This window comes from Cherax quadricarinatus, chromosome 22, assembly GCF_038502225.1.
Source record: "Cherax quadricarinatus isolate ZL_2023a chromosome 22, ASM3850222v1, whole genome shotgun sequence".
Taxonomy (NCBI): Eukaryota; Metazoa; Arthropoda; class Malacostraca; order Decapoda; family Parastacidae; genus Cherax; species Cherax quadricarinatus.
Window position 1 is genome coordinate 1,684,855 of NC_091313.1, and position 15,019 is coordinate 1,699,873.

Sequence of the window (15,019 nt, forward strand, 5' to 3'; positions counted from 1 at the left end):
ATTATATACACCTGGAAAATCCTAGAGGGACTAGTACCGAACTTACACATGAAAATCACTCACTACGAAAGCAAAAGACTTGGCAGACGATGCAACATCCCCCCAATGAAAAGCAGGGGTGTCACTAGCACGTTAAGAGGCCATACAATAAGTGTCAGGGGCCCGAGACTGTTCAACTGCTTCCCAGCATACATAAGGGGGATTACCAATAGACCCCTGGCAGTCTTCAAGCTGGCACTGGACAAGCACCTAAAGTCGGTTCCTGACCAGCCGGGCTGTGGCTCGTACGTTGGTTTGCGTGCAGCCAGCAGTAACAGCCTGGTTGATCAGGCTCTGATCCACCAGGAGGCCTGGTCACAGGCCGGGCCGCGGGGGCGTTGACCCCCGGAACTCTCTCCAGGTAATCAGGTAATCTCCAGGTAATAATGGGTCCAGGGACTGGACCCCGAAGTTTCTCTACACATATGCTGCTATGTATAATAATCTATGCAACTGTATTTGTGTATACCTGAATAAACTTACTTACTTGATAGCTGAGCAAGTTACAAAAGTAATGAACTCCAGGTTTCCCGGACTCCCGGAAAGCTGCATAATAAAGCTAAGCTTTAGCAGCCCTTCACAACCACAACAACAGTTGTGTCTGGCTCGGGTTTTTTTGCTCCAGTTTATCCTCTCTAGTTTGATAATTATCAATTACAACACAACATGATAACTAAGGACCAGGCACTCTCATTCTTTTGGTGCACTTAGGTAACTGGCAAATCTGACCCTCGCAATAAGTGGCTGAAGTGATGTCTTAGGTGGCCTGGTGGTCTGGTGGCTAAAGCTCCCGCTTCACACACGGAGGGCCCGGGTTCGATTCCCGGCGGGTGGAAACATTTCGACACGTTTCCTTACACCTGTTGTCCTGTTCACCTAGCAGAAAATAGGTACCTGGGTGTTAGTCGACTGGTGTGGGTCGCATCCTGGGGGACAAGATTAAGGACCCCAATGGAAATAAGTTAGACAGTCCTCGATGACGCACTGACTTTCTTGGGTTATCCTGGGTGGCTAACCCTCCGGGGTTAAAAATCCGAACGAAATCTTATCTTATCTTATCTTATCTTGTTCTGGCGAACTTTGAACCACAATTTTTTTTTTCTTTAAAGGCTTGTAGAGATATATTGGACTAATTTAAGTAAGCTTTTTGTTCAGGTTCGGTACACAAGTAACCTAGGTATAAAGGACCTGCCCAGGATTGTAAAGGACCTGCCTAGTATGGGCCACCCCTCAAGGAAGGTTCCTTGATGTTGGTGAGGGGCTCTTGATTTAGGGAATTGGATCTGTGCTCCAGTTCCCCGAATTAAGCCTGAATGCCTTCCACCCCCCCCCCAGGCGCTGTATAATCCTCCGGGTTTAGCGCTTCCCCCTTGATTATAATAATAATAGTATGGGCCAACAGGCCAGCTGCAGTGTTCCTCCTTTCTTATGTTCTTATATTAATCTTAGATAACCCGATAGTCAAATGTACCGAGTTATCTGTTGAGTTGTATCTATTACAATTATATATAATTTCTGAAAAGAATTGTATATTTTTTCAACAGTATATTTGGTGATAATAGAAGACTGCTCCTTGTCGAATCTTGGCCTTTAGCCATAGTCTGAATTGTACAATACTAAGTTTTACAGTTGGGGTGTTATTTTGTTGTGCAAATTAAAAAATAAGTACAAAACGCACCTAACCCAACCTAAAAAAACCTAACAGTCTTACTTCGCCGTTGGTAGATTATACGACTTTTTAACATTCATCCAGACTTGATACAGTATTAAACATTGATTGGCTTGGACATGCTTTGCAACCAAACTAGATGTGCTATTTTTAAAAATACCTCCCAAAATAACAGTTTGAACATCAAACACTTAATTATGTATTGAAAGGTTTAAGCTAATGCCAGAGTTCTGCTGTGTAATAGTCATAAGCTGTATTCATACTTTTCACTGTAAAATTTATTAACAGATGGCAGTAGAAGATCTGGAGCCTCTTACTAAACCAGATGAGAAAGATGCAGGAAACCGACAGAAGAAAGGGAAAGATGCTGGGGAAAGATTTGATGCCCTCTTGACCACAGCTCTTCATAAGCATGCTGCCAAAAAACTTGGAAAAGTAAGTAATGTCATATAAATATATTTACTTTTTAATTGGTACATTCTTATTTCCTTTGTATAGCTCATGAACTTAGATTAAAACAGTGATTACTCTCCTTGTTTATCACATATGATATGATGGAGGGTATTAACTTTATGTCTTCAAATGCTAACTTATTTTTCTACTCTTTTAGAAAATTATTGTATGTATTGTTGAACTCCCCTCTTTCTCTAATATATAATAAAGTACTTCACTGCACAGTCTATTTTATTCTCACTGTTTAAGTGATATGTATTTTAAGTGGTACACATTTCTTATGTTACACAGTTACACATGCTGTACTAAGCTTAATCAGGTCATCAACACCTAATTCCTCATAATTAGAATTAACAAAATATTTTGTGAACTGCATCTACCACAAATTGCAAATGTATTTTGTACTTTTGGAATTACTAATAGAAATGGAACCTTGTAAAGCAATGAATTTGCATAAAGCAAGGAGAAACTTACACAGTACATTCAAGGTATTTCTCACCATCAGTTGATGGCTGTGTACTTGTTCAGTCTTTACTGACCTAGTGAGGATAAAAAAATAGATTGAGTTTAATAAATTATGGGAAAGGGGAGATTGTGTGAGAGGCAAGGATTGGATAAGAGATTTTGTCAAGTTAGCATTTTATGTATGTTTATACAAAGAAGTGAACACTGACAAAAAACTTCAAGTCATTTTCCTGGGCATTTGAGATGATAAATTAAGTTAGATAAACCATGCACTGAGGCACAGTGGTATTGTGGAGGCATTCAATTCATCCACTTACTCCATAAAAAAAAATGTACTATTAATATAGTATATATATTGTTAAATGTTGATGAAGATAGGGAAGCTGTGATTTCGTGTATAGGGCAAGGAGAAATAACATCTTGTAGGAGTGAGGAAGAGTCAGTTGTGAGTGTGGGGGAAGTTTGTGAGGCAGTAGGTAAAATGAAAGGGGGTAAGGCAGCTGGGATTGATGGGATGAAGATAGAAATGTTAAAAGCAGGTGGGGATATAGTTTTGGAGTGGTTGGTGCTATTATTTAATAAATGTATGGAAGAGGGTAAGTTACCTAGGGATTGGCAGAGAGCATGCATAGTTTCTTGTATAAAGGCAAAGGGGACAAAAGAGAGTGCAAAAATTATAGGTGCGGGATTACCAAAACTGTTGTTCAGAGGGCTGAGGAAGGGTTGTTGAGGTGATTCGGACATGTAGAGAGAATGGAGCGAAACAGAATGACTTCAAGAGTGTATCAGTCTGCAGTGGAAGGAAGGCAGGGTAGGGGTCGGCCTAGGAAAGGTTGGAGAGAGGGGGTAGAGGAGGTTTTGTGTGCGAGGGGCATGGACTTCCAGTGGGCATGCGTGAGCATGTTTGATAGGAGTGAATGGAGACAAATGGCTTTCAATACTTGACGTGCTGTTGGAGTGTGAGCAAAGTAACATTTATGAAGGGATTCAGGGAAACTGGCAGGCTGGACGTGAGTCCTGGAGATGGGAAGTACAGTGCCTGCACTCTGAAGGAGGGGTGTTAATGTTGCAGTTTAAAAACTGTAGTGTAAAGCACCCTTCTGGCAAGACAGTGATGGAGTGAATGATGGTGAAAGTTTTTCTTTTTCGGGCCACCCTGCCTTGGTGGGAATCGGCCAGTGTGGTAATAAAAATAATAATAAAGTCTGTTGAGTATACCTGGTAAAGTGTATGGTAGAGTTATTATTGAAAGAATTAAGAGTAAGATGGAGAATAGGATAGCAGATGAACAAGGAGGCTTTAGGAAAGGTAGGGGGTGTGTGGACCAGGTGTTTACAGTGAAACATAAATGAACAGTATTTAGATAAGGCTAAAGAGGTTTTTGTGGCATTTATGGATTTGGAAAAGGCATATGACAGGGTGGATAGGGGAGCAATGTGGCAGATGTTGCAGGTGTATGGTATAGGAGGTAGGTTACTGAAAGCAGTGAAGAGTTTTTACGAGGATAGTGAGGCTCAAGTTAGAGTATGTAGGAAAGAGGGAGATTATTTCCCAGTAAAAGTAGGCCTTAGATAAGGATGTGTGATGTCACCGTGGTTGTTTAATACTATATTTATAGATGGGGTTTTAAGAGAAGTAAATGCGAGGGTCTTGGCAAGAGGCGTGGAGTTAAAAGATAAAGAATCACACATAAAGTGGGAGTTGTCACAGTTGCTCTTTGCTGATGACACTGTGCTCTTGGGAGATTCTGAAGAGAAGTTGCAGAGGTTGGTGGATGAATTTGGTAGGGTATGTAAAAGAAGAAAATTAAAAGTGAATACAGGAAAGAGTAAGGTTATGAGGATAACAAAAAGATTAGGTGATGAAAGATTGGATATCAGATTGGAGGGAGAGAGTATGGAGGAGGTGAATGTATTCAGATATTTGGGAGCGGACGTGTCAGCGGATGGATCTATGAAAGATGAGGTGAATCATAGAATTGATGAGGGGAAAAGGGTGAGCGGTGCACTTAGGAGTCTGTGGAGACAAAGAACTTTGTCCTTGGAGGCAAAGAGGGGAATGTATGAGAGTATAGTTTTACCAATGCTCTTATATGGTTGTGAAGCATGGGTGATGAATGTTGCAGCGAGGAGAAGGCAGGAGGCAGTGGAGATGTCATGTCTGAGGGCAATGTGTGGCGTGAATATAATGCAGAGAATTCGTAGTTTGGAAGTTAGGAGGTGCGGGATTGCCAAAACTGTTGTCCAGAGGGCTGAGGAAGGGTTGTTGAGGTGGTTTGGACATGTAGAGAGAATGGAGCGAAACAGAATGACTTCAAGAGTGTATCAGTCTGTAGTGGAAGGAAGGCGGGGTAAGGGTCGGCCTAGGAAAACTTGGAGGGAGGGGATAAAGGAGGTTTTGTGTGCGAGGGGCTTGGACTTCCAGCGGGCATGCGTGAGCGTGTTTGATAGAAGTGAATGGAGACAAATGGTTTTTAATACTTGACGTGCTGTTGGAGTGTGAGCAAAGTAACATTTAATAAGGGATTCAGGGAAACCAGCAGGCTGGACTTGAGTCCTGGAGATGGGAAGTACAGTGCCTGCACTCTGGAGGAGTGGTGTTAATGTTGCAGCTTAAAAACTGTAGTGTAAAGCACCCTTCTGGCAAGACAGTGATGGAGTGAATGATGGTGAAAGTTTTTCTTTTTCAGACTACCCTGCCTTGGTGGGAATTGGCCAGTGTGCTAATAAAAAAAATATCATAGTACTGTACGATAGCAATAATATTTTCATTTTACTACAATGTCAGTTACGGTAGAGTGTAAGAATATGGAGAATAGGACAAAGGCAGACAGGAAAATTGTCATTTGGACACATTTTTGAAATGCCTACTGTATATTTTAAGTCAAGTTATCAAGTTTTTTAGAAGAATTAAATAAAAGTAGTACATACTTAAACACTTTTAAGGAAAATTTGTAGAAAAAATATTATATCTGCTGCCTTATTTCTTAAACTTTTAGAAGCCCCATATTTTAAAAAGGGTGTGGCACCTTGTTATACTGTGTTTACTGTCTGATAGGAAAAATCAGTTGGAGGAATAGGTCTTCAGCAAATTTTTGGAAATAATACTGGTGGCTGAGTGCCTATTTGTGCTAAATTTGTTTTTGTTTGGTGCAGTTCAGTGAGTAAGTACTTTTAGTCTCACCAAATGGAGGGTTTGAATCTTTGGAAAGCTAGCCTTGAAATTAGCAGGTCAGTGTGTTGTCCTTTTATTGTAAGGGGTAAAGTAAATGCTAGAATGCTGTTTTTTTTTCAGAAGCTTAGCAAGAAAAAGAAAGATGAGGCAAATACTGAAGAGGACACTTGCCAACTGCAAGACACAAAGTAAGTGGAGGTCAACACATCCTCAGAGTTATACATACTGTATATTCTTCTGCTGGAGCAGAAATTGTTACAATCATGTCTGTTGGGGATAATCTTTGGTAAATTAAAGCAAATACTGTATAATTTGCTTTTGTATTTTATCACTTCATCCGTTTCCCATCAAAGTAGGGTGACCCCAAAGAAGGAAACAGTCATTCGCCGTTACTCATTTGGTAGATTTCTTTCCAGAAGTTCATGGGCATCACACTTCAAGTGACATTTCAAATTGTAATGGAGATGAAAAGAGAGATAGTACTGTACTGTGCTAATTTGCTGCTTTGTAATATTTTTATGAGCCTATGTTTGAGAGTCATGATAATGACTGGAAATAACTGTTGAAAAATGCACCTTCTGCTGTCATTTCCTGCTTAGCAACCATGATGCATTCCAGAGAAGAGTTATTTTATTTTTTTTTTTAACACATCAGCCAATTCCCACCAAGGCAGGGTGGCCCAAAAAAGAAAAACTTTCATCATCATTCACTCCATCACTGTCTTGCCAGAGGAGTGCTTTACACTACAGTTATAAAACTGCAACAGTAACACCCCTCCTTCAGAGTGTAGACACTGTACTTTCCATCTCCAGGACTTGAGTCCAGCCTGCCAGTTTCCCTGAATCTCTTCATAAATGTTACTTTGCTCACACTCCAACAGCACATCAAGTATTAAAAACTATTTGGCTCTATTCACTCCTGTCAAATATACTCATGCATGCTTGCTGGAGGTCCAAGCCCCTCGCACACAAAACCTCCTTTACCCCCTCCCTCCCTCCAACCTTTCCTAGGCCGACCCCTACCCCGCCTTTCCTCCACTACAGATTTATACACTCTCGAAATCCTTCTGTTTTGTTCCATTCTCTCTACATGTCCAAACCACCTCAACAACCCCTCCTCAGCCCTCTGGATAATAGTTTTGGTAATCCCGCACCTTCTCCTAATTTCCGAACTATTAATTCTCTGCATTATATTCACACCACACATTGCCCTCAGACATGACATCTCCACTGCCTCCAGCCTTCTCCTTGTTGCAACAATTATCACCCATGCTTCACACCCATACAAGAGTGTTGGTACAACTATACTCTCATACATTCCCCTTTTTTGCTTCCATGGACAAAGTTCTTTGTCTCCACAGACTCCTAAGTGCACCACTCACCCTTTTTCCCTCATGAATTCTGTGATTCACCTCATCCTTCTTAGACCCATCTGCTGACATGTCCACTCCTAAATATCTGAATACATTCACCTCCTCCATACTCTCTCCCTCCAATCTGATATCCAGTCTTCTATCACCTAATCTTTTTGTTATCCTCATAACCTTACTCTTTCCTATATTCACTTTTAATTTTCTTCTTTTACATACCCTACCAAATTCATCCACCAACCTCTGCAACTTCTCTTCAGAATCTCCCAAAAGCACTGTGCCATCAGCAAAGAGCAACTGTGAAAACTCCCACTTTGTGTTTGATTCTTTTTCTTTTAACTCCACACCTCTTGCCAAGACCCTAGCACTCGCTTCTCTTACAACCCCATCTATAAATATATTGAACAACCACAGTGGCATCACACATCCTTGTCTAAGGCCTACTTTTACTGGGAAATACTCTCCCTCTCTCCTACATACTCTAACCTGAGCCTCGCTATCCTCGTAAAAACTCTTCACTGCTTTCAGTAACCTACCTCCTATACCATACACCTGCAACATCTGCCACATTGCCCCCCTATCCACCCTGTCATATGTCATATGTTGAATGAAATTTCCTCTGAAGCAAAACTTACTTTTCCCAAAGGCACCTATTGTAATTGGAGATGCTTTTCATGATTTTTTTCTAATAAAGTATATTTTTCAAAATAAATGCAATTTTTAAATAAGTCATAGAAAGGCACCAATGATCTGAGACATAGAATGAACATGTTTCAATAAACAAAGTGCAAAATATTTCATTATATAGTTAACAGTGATCAATGATTATTTGCTTTTTTTTGGGAAGGGGGAAGGGGTTGAAGATTAGGAAAAGGTGTAGTGAAGTTGGGGATTACTGTAGAGTAGGGATAAACAACATGCAACCCTTGAGTGACATAATTTTGGCCCTCGATGTCTGTTAAAAAAATCTAACTCACTCACTGTAATTAAGACATAGCAGTGTGCAACATTTAGGACATTTTATTAGGAGGTATTTTGTCTGTTGGAGGCTTTATCAACTCAACACAAATCAATCATTCAATCAATCAAGTTTATTCTCTATAAAAATTACAATGCGGGGTTTACATATTTTAGGATATTGTGTGGTTTACATGCTATAAAATACTAATTACAGAGGGGGCCACTGTCACACCTAGCATGGCTAGGCATTTCGGGCAGACTAAGATTAATTCATAACTAAGTTATTACAGATTATGTAGCAAGTTGATATTAAGGCTAAGTAACTACATTACAGTTTGTAAATTTAGCAATGTGAAAAGCAGTATATAGTGGGCAGAGGTTATGTGAATCAAATGGGGTTAGGTGCTGGTGTGTGCATGAGGTGACATGGAAGGATCAGTCTAGTGAGGACACCTTATATGCTAAAACTTAAGATGTGAGCCACTGCATTGAACACAGTGAGCAAGGGTGCCTCGAGAATGCTGCTTCTGCAATTCATTTCGTTAGCAACTGAATTGAACAGGTATAAGCCTATATCAAACTTGCCCCTACTGTCTAAAATCTTTGAAAAATTAATTCATAAACAAGTCTTCTCCTACTTAGTATCCCACAACATACTCAACCCCTGTCAATTTGGGTTCGGACTGAAAAAAAGTACTAACGATGCTATTATATGTATGCTTGAACTAATATATTCTGCACTCGAAAAAAATTAATTTCTCCTGGGATTTTTCATAGACTTACGAAAAGCATTTGATACAGTTGACCATGACCTTTTGTACTTAAAACTTCAACATTATGGGGTCAGAGGACACTCTCTTGATTACCTAAAATCTTAGCAGTAGAACCCAGTATATATGCACAAATGGAGCCAGCTCCATTACTCAACTTGTTCTTGTTGGAGTCCCACAGGGGAGTGTCTTTGGCCCACTTCTCTTTATCATTTACATCAATGACCTACCAAATGCATCTAATCTCCTTAAACCCATTTTATTTGCAAATGACACTACTTATGTCTTCTCTCACCCAAACCCAGCCATACTAAGAGACACTGTAAATGCCGAACTGCTAAATATATCTTCTTGGATGACTACCAACAAACTTACTCTCAATATAGACAAAATCTACTTCATGCTGTTTGGAAACAGAGCTTCAAATATACAGCTAAACATATTGGTAAATGGTTCACCCATTTCTAGACAGACAGACAGGGCAATTTCCTAGGTCTCCACCTTGACTGCAGTCTCAAATTTCAGACACACATACAGCAAATTTCCAAGAAAGTCTCCAAAACAGTAGGCATCCTTTCAAAGATTCAGTAGCTCTTCTATCTCTCTACCACTCTCTCATTTACCCTTACCTCACCTATGGTATTTGTGCATGGGGCTCAACCACAGCAAATCACCTTAAGCCTTTAATAACCCAGCAAAAAGCTGCAGTGCGATTGATTACTAAATCCTACATTAGACAACACACTCCACCATTTTGCAAGAGTCTTAACTTGCTTAATATACAAAACATCCACACTTATTATTGTGCCTACTACATACACAAACACTATACTCAAATATAAACCCTCCTCTCAAACTTCTCCTTAATAACTATAACAGAACACACAGCCATAATACAAGACAGAAATCACTCTTCGATATCCCTCGTGTCCATCTCTCCCTTTGCAAAAATGCTGTGCATGTAAAGGGCATGAAGTTCTGGAATTCATTGCCAGAACACACTAAAGGACCCCTGTCTGCAAATCAGTTTAAGGCCTTACTAAGAAATCACCTCATCACCCAAATAGTTTGCCCAAAATGCTCTGCATACAAAGGGGCTTTTGGCATGTACACCCAACTGTTATATTCTTCTGTACACACATGTATCATGTCAAAATAAACTTCTTATTCTTTATTATTCTTATTCAGCAGAGACAACCTGGCTAAGTTTTGTGATTCACCACAACTGACAATGATACGTAAAGAATTGGAAGGAAGCCATGTTGTTGAAGGAGAGTGATTTGCAGAAATGTGTTGTTCTTGAGGCATCCTTAATTGCTGTGTAAAACATAGTGGCTCAGAACTTTGGAAGTTTTAGAGCATCAAGTATCCTCACTAAGCTGATCCTTCCCCATTACATGATGTATGAACAGGTTACTCATGCAGTGACACCTGACCCCACTTGACTCATAACCTCTGTCCAGTCTATATATATTTTGTGTTTTACCTGTTCTCTGTATGGGATTGATAGAGACCTTAGCAGGAGAAGTTTACTATATAATGTCATAAGTGTTACATACCTGTGTATTACACAGTTTGTCAGTATTGTTATACGTAGTACAGTACTTGTATTATCTCTGACTCATGATTCTACAAACCTTCCTTTGTCTTTGGTGAGTTCATAACCTATACACCACATTGCTTATTCTTCAGTCAAAATTTGGTGACTGAAAATGTTGTGCATCCCTGCTATAGAGCATGTAGAGAGAGGAGGGACTTAAGTTCAAGAGGTTAGATGTCTATATATTCTTTCATATACTTTTATGGCCTTGTATGGAGTTCATGTCTTCCTGTTTTCTCCCATTAGCCTCTTTTCTGCATTTGTAAATGATGTTTTTTGTGTTTCACAATATTTGCTAAAACTGATCCAAGAATAAATATTAGATGGTGAATGCAAGTATGACATTTTTTCAAGCCAGTGCACTTGGTAAAAAAAGTTACATTGTAAATATTGCACTTTAAACTTGTTTGTGATAACTTATGATAGTGTTTAATCTCTTCTAATAAATATAGGGAGCAGAAAAAGAAAAGGAGCAAGTCGGCAAAGGAAGCTGGTGTTCAAGATGCCTTTGTATTAAAAGTAGTCAGAAATTCCAAAAGTTCAAAGAAGAGCAGGAACTTTGAAAAGGAAGATCTTGAGGGGCAAGAGGATGATCAGGCAACACATATCCAAGAATATTTAAGGAAACATAAAGATAATCAAACAAAACAGATACAAGATTTAACAGTCAAGGAAGAGGAGGTTTGGACATACCCAGCTTGATTAGAGGCTTTGCTTAAAGTATAATGTTTATGGATTAGTGGTTAAGAGTTTTGTTGTGTGTCTTAAAGAGCCAGAGCCCTGCTGTTATCACTGATTTTTGGATGATGAGCATTTTTTTATTGAACTTTTTTTTTGAACAAAATAGCATGCTGACAAGAGTGGGGTAGAATCTGAATGAGTGTTTGGTAGTATGTAATGACTGAGCATCAGAAGAAAGTTTTACTGCTGTTGCTACTTCAGTTTTGTCCTTGCAGCTGGTGTTGCAACTGCTAATACAGCATGTGCTATTGTTGATATTGCAGCTATTCCAATCTTATTATTGATGTTAATAGCTACTGAATATATTTATAAAAATAAAATAAGTTTAAATTTGTAAAAAAAAATTTTTTTTCAGTTTAATTAATCAGGGAAAAATAATCTCTCATTCTCTTCATAGACCTTAATAACTGCTACAGAATCTTGAAATGGGTGATGATTGTATATTTGCTTATAATATTCGCTTGACTTACCAGAATATTTTTTAAGGCTGTCAAGAATGATGGAGAGCCAGAGGATCCAGAAGAAAATTTACATGGTCCAAGCTCTTCAACTGCTGAGTACCTGAAGGCAGTTTCAGTGCCAAAAAAGACACTTTCTAAAAAATCCAAGAGAGGTGCTAAAGATTCAGGTAAAGCTGTCTATCTGCTGCTTCATTCATCTGTATGTTTTAATGATGTAAGGTGCTGTTCTTTAATTTTAAATTAGAGTCAGTATTCAGCTATCCTTCTTTCAGTTACCAGTGTGCTCTTTGTTACTATAAAAGATGAACTGCATTTTCTACAAACTACAGCATTTTATAAACTGTTGTGTAAATTATTGTATAACCTTTATAGCTTTATTGCTTCCCCATGAATATAATAATTTAGTGTAGGACATTAAACCTTCCCATGATCTCTCTGTAGGTCATAAAAACACAAGCAACAATTGAAAACTTCATTTAAGATGCAGTAGAATTACAGTATACATGTACTTGAAATGAAGAGGCATCATAGTATCTATGTATAAGGAGATCTAAAAAGGTTATTCTATTATTCATTTCAGTTTCTAAGAGTCAACTGAATTAATGGTTGAACTCCACTGAGATTGTCCCATAGCTGGTGAAGGTTGAGCTGTGTAGGGGTGATTAACGATACTGTATGTCATTGATATACCTCACGCAGGACACGTAGGAGTTAGCAAGTCAATCAGTTTCCAGCAATTAATGTAAACTTTTGCAAGTACAGCACTTAACAGTGAGCCCTTGGCCATGCTTAAGAATTGTTTGTAGGAAGCGTTATTGTATGTGAAGAAATTAACCTTTTCACTCTCGTGTAGACCTACGTGATTGGAGTCAGTGCTGCTTATGTAGAGTTGGTTGCTTAGGAATTCCCCATAAGTTTAATGAATTATGTTAATAAGTTCTGTAATTTTTTTGTATTCATTTTAATGAATTTCTTGGCTATTATAGGAAAAAAAAAGAGAAACTAATATTAAGTAACAGTTGCTCAGAGATACTGTAATTGTAAATTTAAAACTTGCACTTGCTTTACAGATAAAGTGTTGGGTATCACAATCCATTGTGCAGACCGTTTTGAAGGCTCTCCTATGTTGCTTCCACATCCTGTGGTCCAGGTTAGGTCTAATCTTTGTTGCTTATGAACAATACTAGCCGTGTATTCATTTGAATATATTTCAGTGTAATTTTTTGAAGCACTCTTTCATCATCACTTTATTTTTCTAGACACTCACTGGGAGGGAAACACACAAACATGTTTGGAGAAACCATACCACGGGCGGGATTGAACCTGCGGTCAGAGAGTCTCAAAACTCCAGACCGTTTGTTTGCAATCGTGTCATTACAATTTTGTGAGTCATGTTTGGAGAAGGTGTATGAACTCGTAGAATTCCATTCAGAGATTTTAAATTCAACCATCTCTATACCTTTGATACAAATATGTGGCTACTGTATTACTTTAAATGTTGCTAAGCCATTCCTTATGCTCAAGTTGCTATATATTTGTTGTTATATATATTTGTTGTTGTTTCTTCTTTCAACACACCGGCTGTATCCCACCGAGGCGGGGTGGCCCAAAAGGAAAAACGAAAGTTTCTCCTTTTCCATTTAGTAATATATACAGGAGAAGGGGTTACTAGCCCCTTGCTCCCGGCATTTTAGTTGCCTCTTACAACACGCATGGTTTACGGAGGAAGAATTCTGTTCCACTTCCCCATGGAGGTAAGAGGAAATAAACAAGAACAAGAACTAGAAAGAAAATAGAAGAAAACCCAGAGGGGTGTGTATATATATGCTTGTACATGTATGTGTAGTGTGACCTAAGTGTAAGTAGAAGTAGCAAGACGTACCTGAAATCTTGCATGTGTATGAGACAGAAAAAAAAAAGACACCAGCAATCCTACCATCATGTAAAACAATTACAGGCTTCAGTTTTACACTCACTTGGCAGGATGGTAGTACCTCCCTGGGCGGCTGCTGTCTACCAGCCTACTACCTAAGATATTTGTTGTTACGTATATATATTTGTTGGTAGACAGCAACCACCCAGGGAGGTACTACCGTCCTGCCAAGCGAGTGTAAAATGAAAGCCTGTAATTGTTTTACATGATTTTAGGATTGCTAGTGTCCTTTTTTCTGTCTCATAAACATGCAAGATTTCAGGTAGGTCTTGCTACTTCTACTTACACTTAGGTCACACTACACATACATGTACAAGCATATATATACACACTCATCTGGGTTTTCTGCTATTTTCTTTCTAGTTCTTGTTCTTGTTTATTTCCTCTTATCTCCACGGGGAAGTGGAGCAGAATTCTTCCTCTGTAAGCCATGCAACTAAAATGCCCAAGGCAAGGGGCTAGTAATCCTTTCTCTTGTATAAATTACTAAATTTAAATAGAGAAAGTTTAGTTTTTCTTTTTGAGCCCTCCTGCTTTGGTGGGATGTGGCCGGTTTGTTGAAAAAAAAAATATTTGTTGTTACGTATATATATTTGTTGGTAGACAGCAACCACCCAGGGAGGTACTACCGTCCTGCCAAGTGTGTGTAAAACGAAAGCTTGTAATTGTTTTACATGATGGTAGGATTGCTGGTGACTTTTGTCTGTCTTGTAAATATGCAAGATTACAGGTACGTCTTGCTACTTCTACTTACACTTAGGTCACACTACTCATACATGTACATGTTTATTTATACACACTCATCTGAGTTTTCTTTGATTTTATCTTAATAGTTCTTGTTCTTATTACTTTTCCTTTTATATCCATGGGGAAGTGGAATAAGAATCTTTCCTTCGTAAGCCATGCGTGTTGTAAAAGTCAACTAAAATGCTGGGAACAATGGGCTAGTAACCCCTCTTCCTCTAATGATTACTAAAAAGAATAAGAATAAGAAAATTGTCAAAGTGGGATGTCTGAATGTGCGTGGATGTTGTGCGAATGATAGGAAAGAGATGATTGTGGATGTTATGAATGAGAAGAAGCTAGATGTCCTGGCTTTAAGTGAAACAAAGCTGAAGGGGGTGGGAGAGTTTCAGTGAAGAGAAATAAATGGGATTAGGTCAGGGGTTTCAAATAGAGTTAGAGCTAAAGAAGGAGTAGCAATAATGTTGAAGGATAAGCTATCCCAGGAAAAGAAGGAGTATAAATGTATTAATTCAAAGATTATGTGGAGTAAAATAAGGGTTGGATGTGAAAAGTGGGTTATAGTAAGCGTACATGCACCTGGTGAAGAGAGAAATGTAGAGGAGAGAGAGAAATTTTGGGAAATGTTGAGTGAATGCGTG

The 15,019-nt window shown here is 38.9% G+C and overlaps 1 protein-coding gene across 1 annotated transcript in view; it reads left to right on the plus strand.

Moving 5' to 3' along the window:
• The first annotated feature begins 609 nt into the window (after positions 1-609).
• LOC128689845 (jouberin-like) overlaps positions 610-15,019 on the plus strand; it is a 79,672-nt gene continuing 65,262 nt past the window's right edge. The window contains exons 1-6 of the mRNA XM_070087451.1: positions 610-750; positions 1,997-2,143; positions 5,921-5,988; positions 10,952-11,180; positions 11,727-11,868; positions 12,772-12,851. Coding sequence (XP_069943552.1) covers positions 1,997-2,143; positions 5,921-5,988; positions 10,952-11,180; positions 11,727-11,868; positions 12,772-12,851 — 666 coding nt within the window. The 5' untranslated portion in view covers positions 610-750. The remainder of the gene's footprint in view (positions 751-1,996; positions 2,144-5,920; positions 5,989-10,951; positions 11,181-11,726; positions 11,869-12,771; positions 12,852-15,019) is intronic.